The sequence below is a fragment of the Acanthochromis polyacanthus genome, chromosome 8 (genome assembly GCF_021347895.1).
Source record: "Acanthochromis polyacanthus isolate Apoly-LR-REF ecotype Palm Island chromosome 8, KAUST_Apoly_ChrSc, whole genome shotgun sequence".
Taxonomy (NCBI): Eukaryota; Metazoa; Chordata; class Actinopteri; family Pomacentridae; genus Acanthochromis; species Acanthochromis polyacanthus.
Genome location: NC_067120.1, coordinates 4,925,479 through 4,944,684, shown reverse-complemented (window position 1 = coordinate 4,944,684; position 19,206 = coordinate 4,925,479). Strand labels below are relative to the sequence as shown.

Genomic DNA, 19,206 nt, shown 5'->3' with positions numbered 1-19,206 from the left:
TCTCTCACCTTTTGGACATTTTATTCTCTCAAGAATCACATTTTTACATTTCATGCAAATGTTGATGGACACTTCCTGACGAAACCTGTGGATGAGCTGCTTCGTAAACATAAACTCCTCACTGTGCCATTCATGACTGGTTTTAATGATGATGAAGGGGGATTTGGAATGACTAATGTAAGTGTTATATTTTTACAGAAACTTGTATGATTCAGTGATTATCAGATGTTTAGAATTTGGGATCATTTCTGTTTGTGTGCATGTGTTCAATGTTAAGAGCTGTTCTGTCTTCCTTTAGTTCTTTGCTCCACCGACCTGGATAGAAGGATTAGATCGGGAGCAGGTTGTGAATGTGATGTCTGGCCTCTACCCTGATGTAAGACAGACACAGCCTGATGTTATAATATGACTCTTCCTCAACATATTCAAGCTTCTTTGACACATGTGTTGCATGTTTTTCAAGCCCAAAGATGCAGTCAAGAGAGATCTGATGATGAAGGAGTATTTTGGAAATGGTGAAGACCGTATGAAAAACAGAGAAGGGTTGACTGAGATGATTGGAGATGTCATATTTAACATTCCAGCCATTAAAGTTGCTAATGGTCACAGAGGTAATTTTTATACAAGCTTCTGAAAATGTGTCTGGGAAGCAGTGCTTAACATTAGCGTTCACACATAATATAACATTTATTTGTCTACTAATAGATGCGGGTGCTGCTGTATACCTGTATGAGTACCAGCATCCTACCTCATTCCTGAAGAAGAAAAGACCTAGCTTTGTTGGAAGTGACCATGGAGATCATGTTTTTATCGTGATAGGAAGCTGCTTCACAACCACTCATGTCAAATTAGCTGGTAAGTGGAACAGACCACCAGATACCTCGGCTATCTTTGGGTTTTCTGGAGTGCGAAATGTTTCACCAGCTTATCATCATTTTAGAACCATGCACTAAAGAGGAGGAACAGTTGAGCAGAACCATGATGAGCTACTGGGGCAACTTTGCTCACACAGGGTAGGAATTAGTGCTCATTATAAGTTATAGTATACATGGAAATACACAAACTGGTTTGTAACTTTTGCTGTGTGTATGTGTGCAGGTCTCCTAATGGGGATGGTCTTGCCCACTGGCCAAAGTATGGAGCAGAAGAGGAGTATCTGGGAATTGGTTTGAAGGAGCAGGTGGTTGGTCGAGCCCTGAAGAAGGATCGTTTTGTTTTTATGACTCAGACCCTCCCAGAGAAGATCCAACAACATGAGAATCAGGAGCACAGTGAACTGTAAAACAATCACATCTCTTCCCTCTGTTGCATCATTTAAAAAAAAGTCACTCAGTTAATCACAGTTTAAATCATCCTAAATTGTCTTAAATATACTATGTTAATCCTGTGTGATTTAAGACTTTCAGCACTTTGTTTCATTTTTTGTAACCAATGAAATCCATGACATATTATACTCTATAAAATTCCTGAAAAAAATTACTCTTCACAATGAAGCTGAAAAGGTGTGATGACAATCACAGGGAGGTAACATCTTGAAGGCCGGAACACATTTTCAAGAAAAATCTTTTTTAATGACGATACCTGCCTCTTTTATTGTTAGTATATTTGGTATCTGCTGAATGAACAGGACTCTGATTAAATGTTCAATGATTTTAAATGAAAATTTTAGATTGAAGATTTTTTTTCTACATTGTGTACGACAATGACAGTGTAAAGTGATAACAATAATAAAAAGACCATCTGTGATGTCTTACACTGTGATACAAACTCCAGGGTGGCCCTAAAGTCTGGATACAAAGGCAAAAATACACATTGTCAAGAAATTTAATTTTGAACATTTTATTATATATATTCATTTCTTCATATATTGACCTGAATATATATTTGATAATTCATAAAATATACAGTATATTTAATGTTGTATCCATATTTAATCTGTGGAGGCAAAAAATATGTATAGTTAGCGAGATTTCCTCTGTGTCCAGACTTTTGGGACACCTGTGTTGTTGAAATAAAGAGATGTGACAAAAAGTTCTTCTCAGGTTTCTTTTATTGTGAAGAGCACTTAAACTGAACAGAGAGATGATGATAGTAAGGTGGATGGATAGATGGAGGTTATTTTTAAAGGAAATCTCCAAAACATAAAGACATATAAACAGGATACGAGTCAATTTCTTCATTGGTGCTTCTATTATGTTGGAATTTCTATTGTCTTTAAGGTTTTTAGGACTCTAATGTGATATAAATAAAAGTATCGTGTCAGGAAGTGCATTCTTTAACTCAGTGGTTCTCTCTTTGTTCCCATTTTAATTATTTATAGATAAATGGGTTTTGCAGGACAAAGGGGAGGAATTTTTAACCTCCTGGGTGTCCCTCAGAATGACAGACTATGCAGTGCAGAGTTAGGATTAGTGATTTAACCCTAACCCTAACCCTTTGCTGAGGTGCCTAAACCATTTCAATAACATCTCTCTCGAGCCTATCAGAAACAGAGCTGTTGTCACAGGATCTGAAGTGTTGTAGCCTAGCCCTGCTAGACCCATGTTCTGAAGGCACAAGGGTCTAGGCACGCTCGACAGGGAGGGAGGCGGGCTAAAAGGTTGTCTATCAAATCACTCTGCAGCAACTGGGTAGGTATACAACCAATCAGCGCAACGAATAGGCTCCTAGAGCGCCGGAAATCAGAGGATGCGGGAGTTCATTGAAGCCTTATTTATACAGTCAATGGGTGAAGCTCAAGTATAGTACAGACATGTTAACAGAAAGATTATTCAGAGTCGGTGCTAATGGAGCTCAACGACTGTTGTCGTTTTTGTTGTCGACCCTGGCAGAGAATTAAATTCGTTGCCGTGGGTTGTCTAGCGCGGCTAGGCTAGTTGTTTCCGGTTGTTTCTGTCAGAATCGTCGCGCATCTGTCGTCACTTAGTTACGCCCACCTTCTGACTCTACACTTCATGGTGATCGGTCCGGCCAGTTTTAGGAGAATCCAGCCTCGAGCCTTATGGAGGGTAACTAGACCCACCCTGGCAGAGAATTAAATTCGTTGCCGTGGGTTGTCTAGCGCGGCTAGGCTAGAAGTGTTGACCAATGACCTACTGTTTGCTCCTGATCTGAGAAACAACTGATCAGTGTGGTAGATAGGGGGCAGGAAATTTCCTTTCTTGATCAGCTGTTGCTGTGGAGTAAAAGCTGCACAGTCACGTCTGTATGTTTCACCTCTTACCTGCAGCTTTATCTCGGTCAAAGTTACAAGAAGGCGAGGCTTTAAAGAGGCAACGTTTTTTATACTGTGCACTTCATCTGTGAAGTCCACATCTAGACATCCATAATGCTGTGTGCAAAACAAACTTTCTGCTTTCTGATCCCCGTTTTATTTTCCAGCATTGCTGCAGAGCTGCAGGGTAAGTAATGATCAACTTTTTTCTTTACACACTGACACCAGAGACAACAATCACAACCTTAGATGTAGATGTGACTGTGCTGTTAATGGATCATAGGTCAGAAATAGTTAAGTTTCTGTATAATTTTCAACACAGCACAAGTGTGTACTGCACCTTCACATTAACAGATAGACACACACAAGCAGCAGTACTTTGAGTTGTGTGAAGAATTTTTCCACATTTCAGCATCAATATTCATCCAAAAACCTCCCACAAGCAGTTCTTATGGACATGCTGGCTGTTTTTGGTCGGGGGAACACTGGAGCCTCTGCCATTTGATCTCAGAGTCGTACTGGAAGACCCACGTCTCATCCGAAACGATGATGTTGTCCAGAAACACTGTTAGGTAAAGTTGGAGAGATATTCACAGATTCGGACTTCCGGCATCAATAACTCATGAGATATATATCTTGTCAAAACATAAACGATACCTCTTTCAAATCGTTGTAAGCTAGACAATGTGCTACAAGGCCAATTTTATGAAAAGTCTGTTTAGCTGCAGAAATAACATTGGCGTCTATGCGCAGCTGGCTGTGTGACGAGTGAACAGGGACCGTCTGCAAATAGCAAAACCGCTGCAACAGCGAAAAGAGACACTACACAAATATTCAATAACTTCACTCTTATACACTGTAGAGCCACCAAAATCACTGTAGCCATGACTGGGCTGCAGCTGGTCATACTACAGCTCTTGCTTTGGCGCTAAATGAAAAATCTGAATTTTAAGGAATTTTTATTTTTTAATTATTATGTTATTAGGGCTGCACAGTGCCATAGTGGTTAGCTTTCACCTTGCAGCAAGAAGATCCCCGGTTCAAATCCCAGGCTGATCTTTCTGCATGGAGTTTGCATGTTCTCCCTGTGCATGCGCGGGTTTCCTCTGGGCACTCCAGCTTCCTCCCACAGTCCAAAAATATGCTGAGGTTAATTGATCACTCTAAATTGTCCGTAGGTGTGAATGTGAGTGTGATTGTTTGTCTGTATATGTAGCCCTGAGACAGACTGGCGACCTGTCCAGGGTGTACCCTGCCTTCGCCCGAGTCAGCTGGGATGGACTCCAGCACTCCCCGTGACCTGAGTGAGGATAAAGCGGTGTATAGAGAATTGATGGATGGATGGATGGATGGATTATGTTATTAATAATACAAAAATACCCCTTGGTATTGTGTGTTGTGCAACAGCCACAGTTGAAGAGGCTGTACACAAGTTAGGCTCTTATCAGATATAAGACGGTTTTGGTCTGGGGTAAGGATCCACATTCAATACATCAATAAATTTAAAACTAAAGAATGAATATTTGGAAGAATTACATTTGTCACTTAAGAGCAATGGGTATCTGTCACTCAGGCGTGAACTAACCGTGACGTCACCCGTTGGTTTCAACGCCGAGAAAATGAAGCCTGGATTTTGCTACTTCCTGGTCGCCGTTTTGGATTTTTTGGAGCCAGTGACGTAAAAAGCGTCATCAAACAGGTTGGACCGGAGAGCAACTAGGGGCAGGATTGGCTGAGGACTCTCTTATCCCGCCCACATTTTACCGCAGAGGCTTCTGTTGCTGTCTATCAAGTATAGCCACACCCCCTGGCTCCGCCAACTTTAAGGATTTATTTAAAATTCAGTATTGATTTATTTTAAGATCGGCCACCTGATCTCTCATTTTGACCATGAAAACTAACGGGAAAAAAATCCTGAGCTGTAGAAAATCAGTCTAGCAAATTTTATTTTTTCCAAAAATGAATTGGGGTCTATGGAGCAAAAGCTTTTTGGAGCCAACCCTAGTGGACGGCGTGATATTGCAAGTTTTAACACTTCCGGGTGGGCTTCAATTTTGGAGCCAGATGCTACGTCCACTGTATATACAGTCTATGCTCTCACTGCGACATTGAGTAACTGAATTGGGATGTGTTAATTCATGATTCTGACTGAGTTGTAATATCCCGACAGCACCTGAAGTCCACACAAAGCTCGGGAGCCTGAGAGGTGAGTATGTAAGTGTAAAGGGGAAAGAGACCGGAGTCCATGCCTTCCTGGGTGTCCCATTTGCCAAGTCACCCATAGGTCCTTCCCTGAGACTGGCTCCACCTCAGCCTGTAGAGGGATGGAAAGGAGTGAGAGACGCCACCAAGCAGCCACCCATGTAAGACACATGTGCTGCAGTGTTTGGATGCCACACTTGGAGGAATTATGTCAAAGATTTATTGATCAAAAATGTCTCTTTTTCAGGTGTATTCAAAATGTAAATTTTTCTCTGGATGTTGTTGAATTGATGGGTGCCAAGATTGCAGATGTCCCAGACATTTCAGAAGACTGTCTTTACCTCAACATTTACACTCCTGCAAACAGAGCTCAAGATGCCAAGCTTCCAGTAAGAACTCTTTGCTGCAGGTTTTAAGTGATGCTGTTAAGTTACTGAGATTCAGCTTTGGGAAAGTTTTGACAATGTTTCTGGAGCAGTTGGTTTAAATGATTCTGAAGAGTTCACAATAGAAATAGGAATATTAATGTGTATATTTAGACCAGATTGTAATGGGCTTACCTCTAAACTCAGACTGATGTTCTGTTTATGTCACCAACAGTTTTATAATTCAAGTCTTTGTTTAGTTTAAAATCATGTGATTGAAACTTTTGTGGTAGGAATGAAGTAAAAATGTCCTCTTTGCTTCAAACAAAAGATGTCTTCCTTTCATTCTTTGAACAGGTCATGGTCTGGATCCATGGTGGTGGCTTCATTATAGGTTCAGGTTCAGTGTATGACGGCTCTGCTCTGGCTGCTTACCAGGATGTGGTTGTGGTTCTGATCCAGTATCGTTTGGGACTTCTGGGCTTTCTCAGGTAAACAGACTCAAGTACCAAAGTACAGTTAGTATAGACTGTGGTTATGCTCTACTACTTTGAATGTGATTTGTGCCAACATAGGAACAAAAATTCAGAGTTAGGTTTCTTTTACCAGCTGGTGTAAACATGATCGATTGAACTTTAACTTTATATTCCATCCAGCACTGGAGATGAACATGTATCAGGGAACTTTGGGATGCTGGATCAGATAGAAGCTCTGAGGTGGGTCCAGCAGCACATTCACAACTTTGGAGGAGACCCAGATTTAGTTACCATATTTGGGGAGTCAGCTGGAGGAGTGAGTGTATCTCTCCTGGTAAGGATCGATCGTCAGATAAAATACACTGCTCAAAAAAATTAAAGGGACACTTTTTAATCTAAGTATTGCCTCAAATCAGTGAAACATGTGGGATACTGATCTGGTCAAGTAAGTAACTGAGGGGCTTTTTAGTCAGTTTCAGCTGCTTTGGTGTTCATGAAATTAACAACAGATGCACTAGAGGGGTAACAATGAGACACCCCTCAAAACAGGATTGGTTTTACACATGAAGGCCACTGACATTTTATTCCCTTCTTGTGTTTTCTGACTGTTTTTCAATAGTTTTGCATTTGGCTAGGGTCGCTGTCACTTCTGGTAGCATGAGGCGATACCTGGACCCTACAGAGGTTCCACAGACAGTCCAACTCCTCCACAATGGCACATCAATACATGCCATTACCAGAAGGTTTGCTGTGTTGCCCAGCACAGTCTCAAGAGCATGGAGGAGGTTCCAGGAGACAGGCAGTTACTCGAGGAGAGCTGGACAGGGCTGCAGAAGGTCCTCAACCCATCAGCAGGACAGCTATCTGCTCCTTTGTGCTAGGAGGAACAGGATGAGCACTGCCAGAGCCCTTCAAAATGACCTCCAGCAGGCCACTGGTGTGAATGTCTCTGACCAAACAATCAGAAACAGACTTCATGAGGAAGGTCTGAGGGTCCAATGTCCTCTAGTGGGTCCTGTGCTCACTGCCTGACACCGTGGAGCTTGATTAGCATTTGCCATAGAACACAGGAATTGGCAGGTCTGGTGGTGCCCTTTGCTTTTCACAGATGAGAGCAGATTCATCGTGAGCACATGTCACAGACATGGAAAGGTCTGGAGAAGCCGTGGAGAACGTTATGCTGCCTCTAATATGGTTTAGCATGACCAGTTTGGTGGTGAGTCAGTGATGGTCTGAGGAGGCATATCCATGGAGGGACGCACAGACCTCTACAGGCTAGACAATGGCACTCTGACTGCCATTAGGTATCAGAATGAAATCCTTGGATCCATTGTCAGACCCTACACTGGTGCAATGGTCCTGGGTTCCTTGTGGTGCACGACAATGCCTGGCCTCATGTGGCAAGAGGATGCAGGCACTTCCTGGAGGATGAAGGAATTGATAGCATTGACTGGCCCCAATACTCACATGACCTAAATCCAATAGAACCCCTTTGGAACATTATGTTTTGTTCCATCCGACACCACCAGGTTCCTCCTCAGACTGTCCAGGAGCTCAGTGATGCCCTGGTGCAGATCTTGGAGGAGATACCCCAGGGCACCATCCATCGTCTCATTCGGAGCTTGTCCCGATATTGTCAGGCTGCATACAAGCATATGGAGGCCATACAAACTACTGAGTACCATTTTGAGTTGCTGCCAACGAATTTCAGAAAATGGACCAATCTGCCATATCAGTTTTTCACTTTGATTTTGGAGTGTCTTGAATTCAGCCCTCCTGGGGGTTGATAATTTGCATTTCCATCATACAATGTGGCATCTTTTTATTCCTAACACATTAACCAGTGCATGTCAATGCTAATATCCAGTTTGTTTTTCCCTGCATTGAAATATGATGTGTTTTCAAAGTGTTTAATTTTTTTGAGCAGTGTATTTTAAATGCACGCCTTTGTTCCTTTTTTTTGCAGATTGTGCACTTGACATTGCAAACTTAATTCTATTTGTTCTAACAGCTCCTCTCACCATTGTCTGATGGCCTGTTCCACCGTGCCATTGCTGAGAGTGGTACAGCTGCAATGGATTTACTTGTGTCAAATAATCCTCTGCCAGTGACACAGGTTAGTAAGCAGTGTGTTTGTTGCTGTTCCTTCAATATTGACAATGTCATGTTTGTTGTACTGAATTGCTGATCACGGTCCCTCACATCTGTCCTCAGATGGTTGCTAATGCATCTGGCTGTAGCATGGAAAGCACAGAGAAGTTTGCGGATTGCATGAAAAACCTTGATATTGATGCTATTGTGGCTTTTGGGGAGGTGAGACACTCTGTGCAAAACTGATATAGACGACTGAAACAAGATGAGCTGAATGTGAGCCTCATGTCTTCTGCAAGAATTCTCCTTTTTAATGTAACTGTTTGACACTCATGTTTTAAACATTTTTTTTCTCTCTCAAGAATCGAGGATGTTTGTTTCATGCAATTGTTGATAGACACTTCCTGAGGAAACCTGCAGATGAGCTGCTTCGTAAACATGAATTCCTCACTGTACCATTCATGACTGGTGTTAATGATGATGAAGGGGGATTTATTGTCCCTAATGTAAGTGTTACATTTTTCCAGAAATTTGGATGAATCAAGGACTCTGTGATTTTCTGATGTTTGAAATTTGGGATCATTTTGCTTGTGTGCATATGTTGAAAGTAAAGAGTTGTTCTGTCTTCCTTCAGTCGCTTGCTCCACCAAACTGGATAGAAGGATTAGATCATGAGCAGGTTGTGAACGTGATGCCCATCTTCTACCCTGATGTAAGACAGACACAGCCTGATGTTATAATATGACTCAACATTTTTAAGCTTCTTTGACAGTTGTGTTGCTCATTTTTTTTCAAGGCCAAAGATGCAGTCAAGAGAGATCTGATGATGAAGGAGTATTTGGGAAATGGTGAAGACCGTGTGAAAAACAGAGAAGGATTTACTGAGATGATTGGAGATGTTATGTTTAACATTCCAGCCATTAAAGTTGCGAATGCTCACAGAGGTAATTTTTATGCAAGGTTCTGAAAATCTGTCTTGGAAGCAGTATTTAAAATTAACTACACACCTATTTGTCTTTTAATAGATGCAGGTGCTGCTGTATACCTGTATGAGTACCAGCATCCTCCGTCATTCCTGCAGAATAAAAGACCTAACTTTGTTGGAGCTGATCATACAGATGAAATCTTTGCAGTGTTGGGATGGTGCTTCACAAGCGCCCATGTGAAAACAATTGGTAAGTCCAACAAACCACCAGTTACCTTGGCTGTCTGTGTTTTCTGGAGTGCAAAATGTTTTACCAGACTATCATTACTTTAGAACCATGCACCAAAGAGGAGGAACAGTTGAGCAGAACCATGATGAGCTACTGGGGCAACTTTGCTCGCACAGGGTAGGAATTAGTGCTCATTATAAGTTATAGTATACATGGAAATACACAAACTGGTTTGTAACTTTTGCTGTGTGTGTGCAGGTCTCCTAATGGGGATGGTCTTGCCCACTGGCCAAAGTATGGAGCAGAAGAGGAGTATCTGGGAATTGGTTTGAAGGAGCAGGTAGTTGATCGAGCCCTGAAGAAGGATCGATTTGTTTTTATGACTCAGACCCTCCCAGAGAAGTTCCAACAACATGATGAGAATCAGGAGCACGGTGAACTGTAAAACAATCACGTCTCTTTCCTCTATTGCATCATTTTTTAAAAAGTTAAAACACTTAATCATGGTTAAATCAGCCTAAATCACCTTCATTTTTTCACTTCTTGTAGCTAATGAAATCTTGTCCATAACAGTCTCTATAAAATCCATTAAATTTTTTATTTTTTTTTTCAATTTTAATTTGACAATGAAGCTGAAAAGGTGTGATGACAGTCATGGGGAGTTAAAATCTAGAAGAGGTGAACACATTTTCCAGGAACATAATTTTTAATGCAGATAGCTTCAGGGAAATTTTACCGGCCTCGTGTTTTGTTAGTATATTTCGTATTTGCTGAATGAACAGGACTCTGATTAAATGTTAAATGATATTAAATGAAAATTTCAGAAGAGTTTTTTTTTTCTCCATTGTGTACTAAAATGACAATGTAAAGGGACAACAATAATAAAAAGACCATCTGTGATGTACTACACTGTGATACAAACTACAGGGCGGCCCTAAAATCTAGGCACAAAGCCAAAAATACATATTGTTAAGAAATGTAATTTTTAACAACATTTTTTCCAAAATATAATTAATTGTAATCTATTGAATTTAATATATATTTATAATTCATCAAATATATGAAGAGTTCATTTGCAAAAACAGGTAACTCCGTTTTCAGAAAACTCATTTTTTTATTGCTTACTTGAGATGATAATAATAATAACACTAATAATTTATTTTTTCTCTATTGTTTCATGTATTTTTCTACTGAGTCAAATCCACTCAGCTTCAGTTTGATTGATATTATCTCAAGTAAACAATAAAAAAAAGTTTTCTGAAAATTTATCAAAACGGAGTTATCTGTTTTTGCAAATGAACTCTTCATATATTTAATATAATAGCCATATTTATTCTTGATCTTAAAATTATAGTTAATGATATTTCCTCTGTGTCCAGACTTCAGGGACACCTGTGTTGTTGAAATAAAGAGATGTGACAAAAAGGTTCTTCTCAGGTTTCTTTTATTGTGGAGAGCACTTAAAGGGGAACTTCGTTTTTTTTCAACCTGGGGTCTGTTTCCATATGTAATTTCATACATGTGAGTGATGGAGAAATGAATTTTCGACATAGCTCCAGTATTTAGCTAGGCAGGCAGCTTAGCAGCTCAGCTAGCAGCTCGACTAACGAAAAGTGTGGGGCAGCTGGCCCCCCCGGGTCAAAGTCCGCCCTAACGTGCTTTTGCCCCACACTGACCGGCTCAGATAGTCTCAATGAGTGTCCCACAACATACTAGAGATGAGAAGTGAACGAAAACCTCCACATTACCTGGCGATCGCTCTTTGTTGTGGTCTGTATCGAAATCTCAGGATGCTAGAAAGCAAATCTCGTTCCGAAATCGCGCGATAGCGAGCGCCATAACCGGTGTTTTGGCTGACTGATTTAACTGTTAATTTACATGCTGTGGATGACTATTTAACAGTATTTTACATTTATTATAAAAAACAGTAAGATACTGTTGTAAATTCACCATAAATTTACAGAAATTTGTTACAGTGTAACCTCCTAGGTGTCCCTCAGAATGATAGACGATGCAGTGCAGAGTAAGGATTAGTGATTTCAGGTTTGCTGAGGTGCTTAAACCATTTCAATAACATCTCTCTCGATCCTATCAGACACAGAGGTGTTGTCACAGGATCTGAAGTGTTGACCGATGACCTACTGTTTGCTCCTGATCTGCGAATAAGTGAACAATGTGGTAGATAGGGGGCAGGAAATTTCCTTTTTTGATCAGCTGTTGCTGTGGAGTAAAAGCTGCACAGTCACGTCTGCATGTTTCACCTCTTACCTGCAGCTTTATCTCGGTCAAAGTTGCAAGAAGGCGAGGCTTTACAAGAGGCAACGTTTTTTATACTGTGCGCTCCGTCTGTGAAGTCCACATCTAGACATCCATAATGCTGTGTGCAAAGCAAACTTTCTGCTTTCTGATCCCCGTTTTATTTTCCTGCGTTGCTGCAGAGCTGCAGGGTAAGTAATGATCAACTTGTTTCTTTACACACGGAAACCAGAGACAACACTCACAACCAACGTTAGATGTAGATGTGACTGCACTGTTAATGAATCATAGGTCAGAAATGGTAAATGTTTCTGTATAACTTTCAACACGGCACAAGTGTGTACTGCACCTTCACATTAACAGACAGACACACACAAGCAGCAGTACTTTGAATTGTGTGGAGAATTTTTCCACATTTCAGTATCAATATTCATCCAAAAACATCCCAGAAACAGTTCATACTCAGTTCATGTGCCAAGTCACAACACCCTTTTTATGGACTTTATAAATCTATCATGGCACAAAATTAAATGTCCAATAATCAAATATTATAGCAATGGAAACAGGTTCACAGTTTGACGTAAAATCGTTCCTTGGAGGTTAAAAAAGCCAATGAGTGTGACCTTGATCCTGGATATGGACATGCTGCCTTTATTTGGTCAAGACAACACTGGAGCCTCTGCCATTTGATCTCAGAGTCGTACTGGAAGACCCACGTCTCATCCGAAAAGATGATGTTGTCCAGAAACATTGGGTTACCCTCTAGCAGCTCCAAAACGTCCTGTCACATCTCCACACAGCAAGTCTTTTGGTCTTCGGACAAAATTTTGAGTAAATCTTCCAAAAATATGGTCCTGACCAACTTCCTATTCAGTCCTGGTTGCTCAGTGTTCATTCAGATCTTCAGTCTGTTCTTGCTGAGATTCGGTTCATCTTCCGTGACATCCCATCCTATTCTGAGCCTCTTGATACATGTATGGAACACGTCTGTGAATGTTCTCATTCATCCAGGACACCTTGTTTGCTTCACAGACACATCCTTCAGCACGGAAAGGGTTTATTATGGTGGATTTTTGTCTGAAGCTAGAAATCAACCTGTGAACAGAGAGACAACAGGCCATTTGAAATGTTGCTTTTCTCACACAGTGCTGATATTTTGGTAACACTATGATGAACTTCATTAATGTGTGACCTCTGAATCATGTGATCCACAACTGCAACAATTCAGTCATGTACAGTATGTAATTGCAAAGGCACTTTATTTGAGTATTTCTATTTTCTTCTGCTTTTACACTTTTACTGCATTATATTTTTAGAGGAATATTTTGTACATTCTATTCCACGACTTTTATTTGACAAATTTAGTCAGCATACTTTTAAGAATAAGATTTCACACGACAGACAAAGTAAGAAACATTTTAAACACAACACATTGTTAAAGGTTAAACCAGTGGGTTCCAACCTTTGTGGGCGTTGATATCTTTTAAAATTCAGCATATTGTCACATATATGGCTGCAGTCAATTGGAAACTTTCATATAAACATAAGATACAAGTTAAAACTAAAGAATGGATATTTGGAAGAATTACGGTTGTCACTTTGGAGCTATGGGTATCTCTCATTGCGACATTGAATAACTGAATTGGGATATTTCATTTGTGATTCTGACTGAGTTGTAATATCCTGACAGCACCTGAAGTCCACACAAAACTCGGGAGCCTGAGAGGTGAGTATGTGAGTGTAAAGGGCAAAGAGACCGGAGTCCATGCCTTCCTGGGTGTCCCATTTGCCAAGCCACCCATAGGTCCTTCCCTGAGACTGGCTCCACCTCAGCCTGTAGAGGGATGGAAAGGAGTGAGAGACGCCACCAAGCAGCCACCCATGTAAGACACATGTGCTGCAGTGTTTGGATGCCACATTTGGAGGAATTATGTCCAATATTTATTGATCAAAAATGTTTCTTTTTCAGGTGTATTCAAAATTTAAAGATGACTGTGGATCTTCTTGAAATGATTGGTGCTGAGATGGCAGATTTGCCAGACATTTCAGAAGACTGTCTTTACCTCAACATTTACACTCCTGCAAACAGAGCTCAAGATGCCAAGCTTCCAGTAAGAACTCTTTGCTGTCGGCCTGAATCGAGACCACTTTATTAGACCCAGATTACAATGAGTTTACCTCTATAGTCAAATGTTCTAATTCTGTAACTGTTTGCTTTTCTTTGTTCAGTTTAATGTCATTTGATTAAAACTCCTATATGGTGAGATCAGCAGGAATGAAGTAAAAATGTCCTTTTAGTTTAAAGAAAAGTTTAACATTTTTAATTTCTTTACCAGGTCATGGTCTGGATCCATGGTGGGGGCTTCATGATGGGTTCAGCTTCAATGTATGATGGCTCTGCTCTGGCTGCTTACCAGGATGTGGTTGTGGTTCTGATCCAGTATCGTCTGGGACTTCTGGGCTTTCTCAGGTAAACAGTCTCAAGTGACTTTTATCAAAGTGATTTGTGCCACATGGAAGCACAAATTCAAAGCTGACTATGTTGCACCAGCTCGTGTAAATGTGGTCTGTGAGACTCTGACTGTATGTTCCATCCAGCACTGGAGATGAACATGTATCAGGGAACTTTGGGCTGCTGGATCAGATAGAAGCTCTGAGGTGGGTCCAGCAGCACGTTCACAACTTTGGAGGAGACCCAGATGTAGTTACTATATTTGGAGAATCTGCTGGAGGAGTGAGTGTATCTCTCCTGGTAAGAATTAATTTCAAGATGAAGTATTTTAAATACACACCGTTTTTTGCAGATTGTGCAGTTATGTCATTGCAAAGTTAATTCTACTTTTTTTAACAGCTCCTCTCACCGTTGTCTGATGGCCTGTTCCACCGTGCCATTGCTGAGAGTGGTACAGCTGCAATGGATTTCCTTGTGTCAAATAATCCTCTGCCATTGACACAGGTTAGTAAGCAGTGTGCTTATTTTTTGTGTGTACGATATTTACAGTGTCATAACTATTTGTTTTACCAAATTCTTGACATTTATCAATCACATCTGTCCTCAGATGGTTGCAAATGCATCTGGCTGTAGCATGGAAAGCACAGAGAAGATCGGGGATTGCATGAGCAACCTTGATATTGATACTGTTGTAGCTATAGCAAAGGTGAGATACTGAATGGAAAACTAATATAGACTGATGAGACCAGATTAGTTGACTGTCAGCCTAAATTCCTCTTCAACATTTCTGTGAACTCTTCCCCTTTTATTTAACTGTTTTCATTCTGTTTTAACTTTTATACATTTTCTTCTCTCAAGAATGAACAATTGAGATATTCTGTATGTGTTGATGGACACTTCTTGAAGAAACCTGTGGATGAGCTGCTCCACAACCATGAACTCCTCACTGTGCCATTCATGACTGGTGTTAATGATGATGAAGGTGGATGGATGCTTACTAATGTGAGTCCAGAATTTTGAGTGAATGAAGAGCTTGCTGATCTTCAGATGATCAAGAATTAGTTTTGCTTTACTTCTGTGCACGCGTTGCAAGTTAAACTCTGCTCCTGTCTTCCTTTAGTTCTTTGCTCCTCCCAACTGGACAGAAGGAGTGGATCGTGAACATGTTGTTAACATGATGTCCATGTTCTACCCTGATGTAAGACAGACACAGTGTGATTTTATAATATGACCCTTCCTCAACATGTCCCAGCTTCTTTGACACATGTGTTGTTCATTTTTTGAAGCCCAAAGATGCTTTCGAGAGAGATCTGATGATAGATGAATACATTGGAACTGGTGAAGACCGTGTGAAAAACAGAGATGGAATGACTGAGTTGATTGGGGATTTTATCTTTAACATTCCAGCAGTTAAAGCTGCTAATGCTCACAGAGGTAATTATTTATGCACGATTCTGTCAATCTAAGCAACTTTTAACATTAACTGGTGCACATAATAAATATCCCACCAATTTGTCTACTAATAGATGCAGGTGCTGCTGTATACCTGTATGAGTACCAGCATCCTCCCTCATTCCTGCAGAAGAAAAGACCGAGCTTTGTTGGAAGTGACCATGCAGATGAAATCTTTGCGGTGTTTGGATTCTGCTTCACAGCTACCCATGTCAAGTTAACTGGTAAGTGCAACAGACCACCAGATACATTGACTGTCTGTGTTTTCTGGAGTGCAAAATGTTTCACCAGATTATTATCACTTTAGAATCATGCACTGAAGAAGAGAAACAGTTGTGCAGAACCGTGATGAGCTACTGGGGGAACTTTGCTCGCACAGGGTAGGAATTAGTGTCCATTATAAGTCATAGTGTACATGGAGATGCACAAACTGGCTTGTAACTTTTGCTGTGTGTGTATGTGTCTGTGCAGGTCTCCTAATGGGAATGGTCTTATCCATTGGCCAAAGTATGGAGCAGAAGAGGAGTATCTGGCAATTGGTTTGAAGGAACAGGTGGTTGATCGAGGCCTGAAGAAGGATCGTTTTGTTTTTATGACTCAGACCCTCCCAGAGAAGATCCAACAACATGAAGACAATATGGAGAAGGGTAAGTAATGCCGGTGGACCATCTAGGAAAAGGAGAAGACAGGAAAAGTAGGCAGAAGTATAGGAAGGGTAGGTAGGGCACGAGAAGCAAGAACGAAAACAAGCGGGAACGGCAGAGAGGTGTGTAGGCATACGACAGGAAGGGGGTGATTGAGGTTCGGTCTTGCTCCTGAACCTGTACACTATGTAGTTTTCACCCAGATAATTTCATATTTTCCATGAAAACTTGCACTGTTCATGTGCTAACATAATTGCAGAGGGGTTTTCGAATCAATTAGCCTTTCAACACCATTAGCTAACATAATGTAGCATTAGAACACAGGAGTGATGGTTGATGGAAATGGATCTGTGTACCCCTATGGAGAGATTCCATTAAAAATCAGCTCTTTTCAGCTAGAATAGTCACTTACCACATTAACAATGTTTGGACTGTATCTCTGATTTATTTAATGTCATCTTCACTAATAAAATAAAAAGTCTTTCTTTAAAAAATAGGAACATTTCTAAGAGACCCCAAACTTTTGAGTGATAGTATATATGACCACAATCCACTGGAAATGTTGATATAAACACAAGATACCACTTAAAACTGAATGATGGATATGTGGAGGAATTACATTTATCAATTAGGAGCTATAGGTATGTTTGACTGCAACATTAAATTGCTGAATTGTGATGTATTCATTCATGATTCTGACTGAGTTCTAATATCCTGACAGCACCTGAAGTCCACACAAAGCTCGGGAGTCTGAGAGGTGAGTATGTGAGTGTAAAGGGCAAAGAGACCGGAGTCCATGCCTTCCTGGGTGTCCCATTTGCCAAGCCACCCATAGGTCCTTCCCTGAGACTGGCTCCACCTCAGCCTGTAGAGGGATGGAAAGGAGTGAGAGACGCCACCAAGCAGCCACCCATGTAAGACACATGTGCTGCAGTGTTTGGATGCCACACTTGGAGGAATTATGTCAAAGATTTATTGATCAAACATGTCTTTTTCAGGTGTATTCAAAATGTAAAGTTTTCTCTGGATGTTGTTGAAATGTCTGGTGCCAAGATTGCAGATGTCCCAGACATTTCAGAAGACTGTCTTTACCTCAACATTTACACTCCTGCAAACAGAGCTCAAGATGCCAAGCTTCCAGTAAGAACTCTGAGTTGCAGGTTTTAAGTGATGCTGTTCAGTTACTGAGATTCAGCTTTGGGAAAGTTTTGACAATGTTTTTGGAGCAGTTGGTTTTAATGATTCTGAAGAGTTCACAATAGAAATAGGAATATTAATGTGTATATTTAGACCAGATTGTAATGGGCTTACCTCTAAACTCAGACTGATGTTCTGTTTATGTCACCAACAGTTTTATAATTCAAGTCTTTGTTTAGTTTAAAATCATGATTGAAACTTTTGTGGTAGGAATGAAGTAAAAATGTCCTCTTTGCTTCAAACAAAAGATGTATTCCTTTCATTCTTTGAACAGGTCATGGTCTGGATCCATGGTGGTGGCTTCATTATAGGTTCAGCTTCAGTGTATGATGGCTCTGCTCTGGCTGCTTACCAGGATGTGGTTGTGGTTCTGATCCAGTATCGTTTGGGACTCCTGGGCTTTCTCAGGTAAACAGACTAAGTACCTAAGTACAGTTAGTATAGACTGTGGTTATGCTCTACTACTTTGAATGTGATTTGTGCCAACATAGAAACAAAAATTCAGAGTTAGGTTACTTTTACCAGCTGGTGTAAACATGATCTAGTAGACTTTAACTTTATATTCTATCCAGCACTGGAGATGAACATGTATCAGGGAACTTTGGGCTGCTGGATCAGATAGAAGCTCTGAGGTGGGTCCAGCAGCACATTCACAACTTTGGAGGAGACCCAGATTTAGTTACCATATTTGGGGAGTCAGCTGGAGGAGTGAGTGTATCTCTCCTGGTAAGGATCGATCTGCAGATAAAATATTTTAAATGCATGCCTTTGTTCCTTTTTTTTTAGCAGATTGTGCACATTGCAAACTTAATTCTATTTGTTCTAACAGCTCCTCTCACCATTGTCTGATGGCCTGTTCCACCGTGCCATTGCTGAGAGTGGTACAGCTGCAATGGATTTACTTGTGTCAAATAATCCTCTGCCAGTGACACAGGTTAGTAAGCAGTGTGTTTGTTGCTATTCCTTTAACATTGACAATGTCATAACATGTTTGTTGTACTGAATTGCTGATCACGATCCCTCACATCTGTCCTCAGATGGTTGCCAATGCATCTGGCTGTAGCATGGAAAGCACAGACAAGTTTGCGGATTGCATCAGAAACCTTGATATTGATACTATTGTGGCTTTTGGGGAGGTGAGACACTGTGTGCAAAACTGATAAAGACTACTGAAACGAGATGAGTTGAATGTGAGCCTCATGTCTTCTGCAAGAATTCTCCTTTTTAATGTAACTGTTTGACACTCATGTTTTACACATTTTTTTCTCAGAAGAATCGAGGATTTTTGTTTCATGCAAATGTTGATGGACACTTCCTGAGGAAACCTGCAGATGAGCTGCTTCGTAAACATGAATTCCTCACTGTACCATTCATGACTGGTGTTAATGATGATGAAGGGGGATTTATTCTCCCTAATGTAAGTGTTACATTTTGACAGAAATTTGTATGAATCAAGGACTCTGTGATTTTCTGATGTTTGAAATTTGGCATCATTTTGCTTGTGTTCAATGTTAAGAGCTGTTCTGTCTTCCTTCAGGCGTTTGTTCCGCCAAACTGGATAAAAGGATTAGATCGGGAGCAGGTTGTGAATGTGATGCCCATCTTCTACCCTGATGTAAGACAGACACAGCCTGATGTTATAATGCGAATCACCATTTTTAAGCTTCTTTGACACATGTGTTGCTCGTTTTTTTTTTTTTCAA

The 19,206-nt window shown here is 40.6% G+C and overlaps 1 protein-coding gene across 20 annotated transcripts in view; it reads left to right on the top strand.

Moving 5' to 3' along the window:
• ces2b (carboxylesterase 2b) overlaps window positions 1-19,206 on the top strand; it is a 150,099-nt gene that overhangs the window by 20,901 nt on the left and 109,992 nt on the right. For all 20 annotated transcript variants that reach the window (XM_051951994.1, XM_051951985.1, XM_051951977.1 and 17 more), the window contains exons 21-35: window positions 34-177; window positions 299-376; window positions 464-611; window positions 9,374-9,523; window positions 9,607-9,679; window positions 9,761-9,842; window positions 16,216-16,309; window positions 17,028-17,220; window positions 17,305-17,446; window positions 17,778-17,911; window positions 18,076-18,229; window positions 18,333-18,437; window positions 18,541-18,639; window positions 18,774-18,920; window positions 19,041-19,118. In XM_051951994.1, coding sequence (XP_051807954.1) covers window positions 34-177; window positions 299-376; window positions 464-611; window positions 9,374-9,523; window positions 9,607-9,679; window positions 9,761-9,842; window positions 16,216-16,309; window positions 17,028-17,220; window positions 17,305-17,446; window positions 17,778-17,911; window positions 18,076-18,229; window positions 18,333-18,437; window positions 18,541-18,639; window positions 18,774-18,920; window positions 19,041-19,118 — 1,821 coding nt within the window. The remainder of the gene's footprint in view (window positions 1-33; window positions 178-298; window positions 377-463; window positions 612-9,373; window positions 9,524-9,606; window positions 9,680-9,760; window positions 9,843-16,215; window positions 16,310-17,027; window positions 17,221-17,304; window positions 17,447-17,777; window positions 17,912-18,075; window positions 18,230-18,332; window positions 18,438-18,540; window positions 18,640-18,773; window positions 18,921-19,040; window positions 19,119-19,206) is intronic.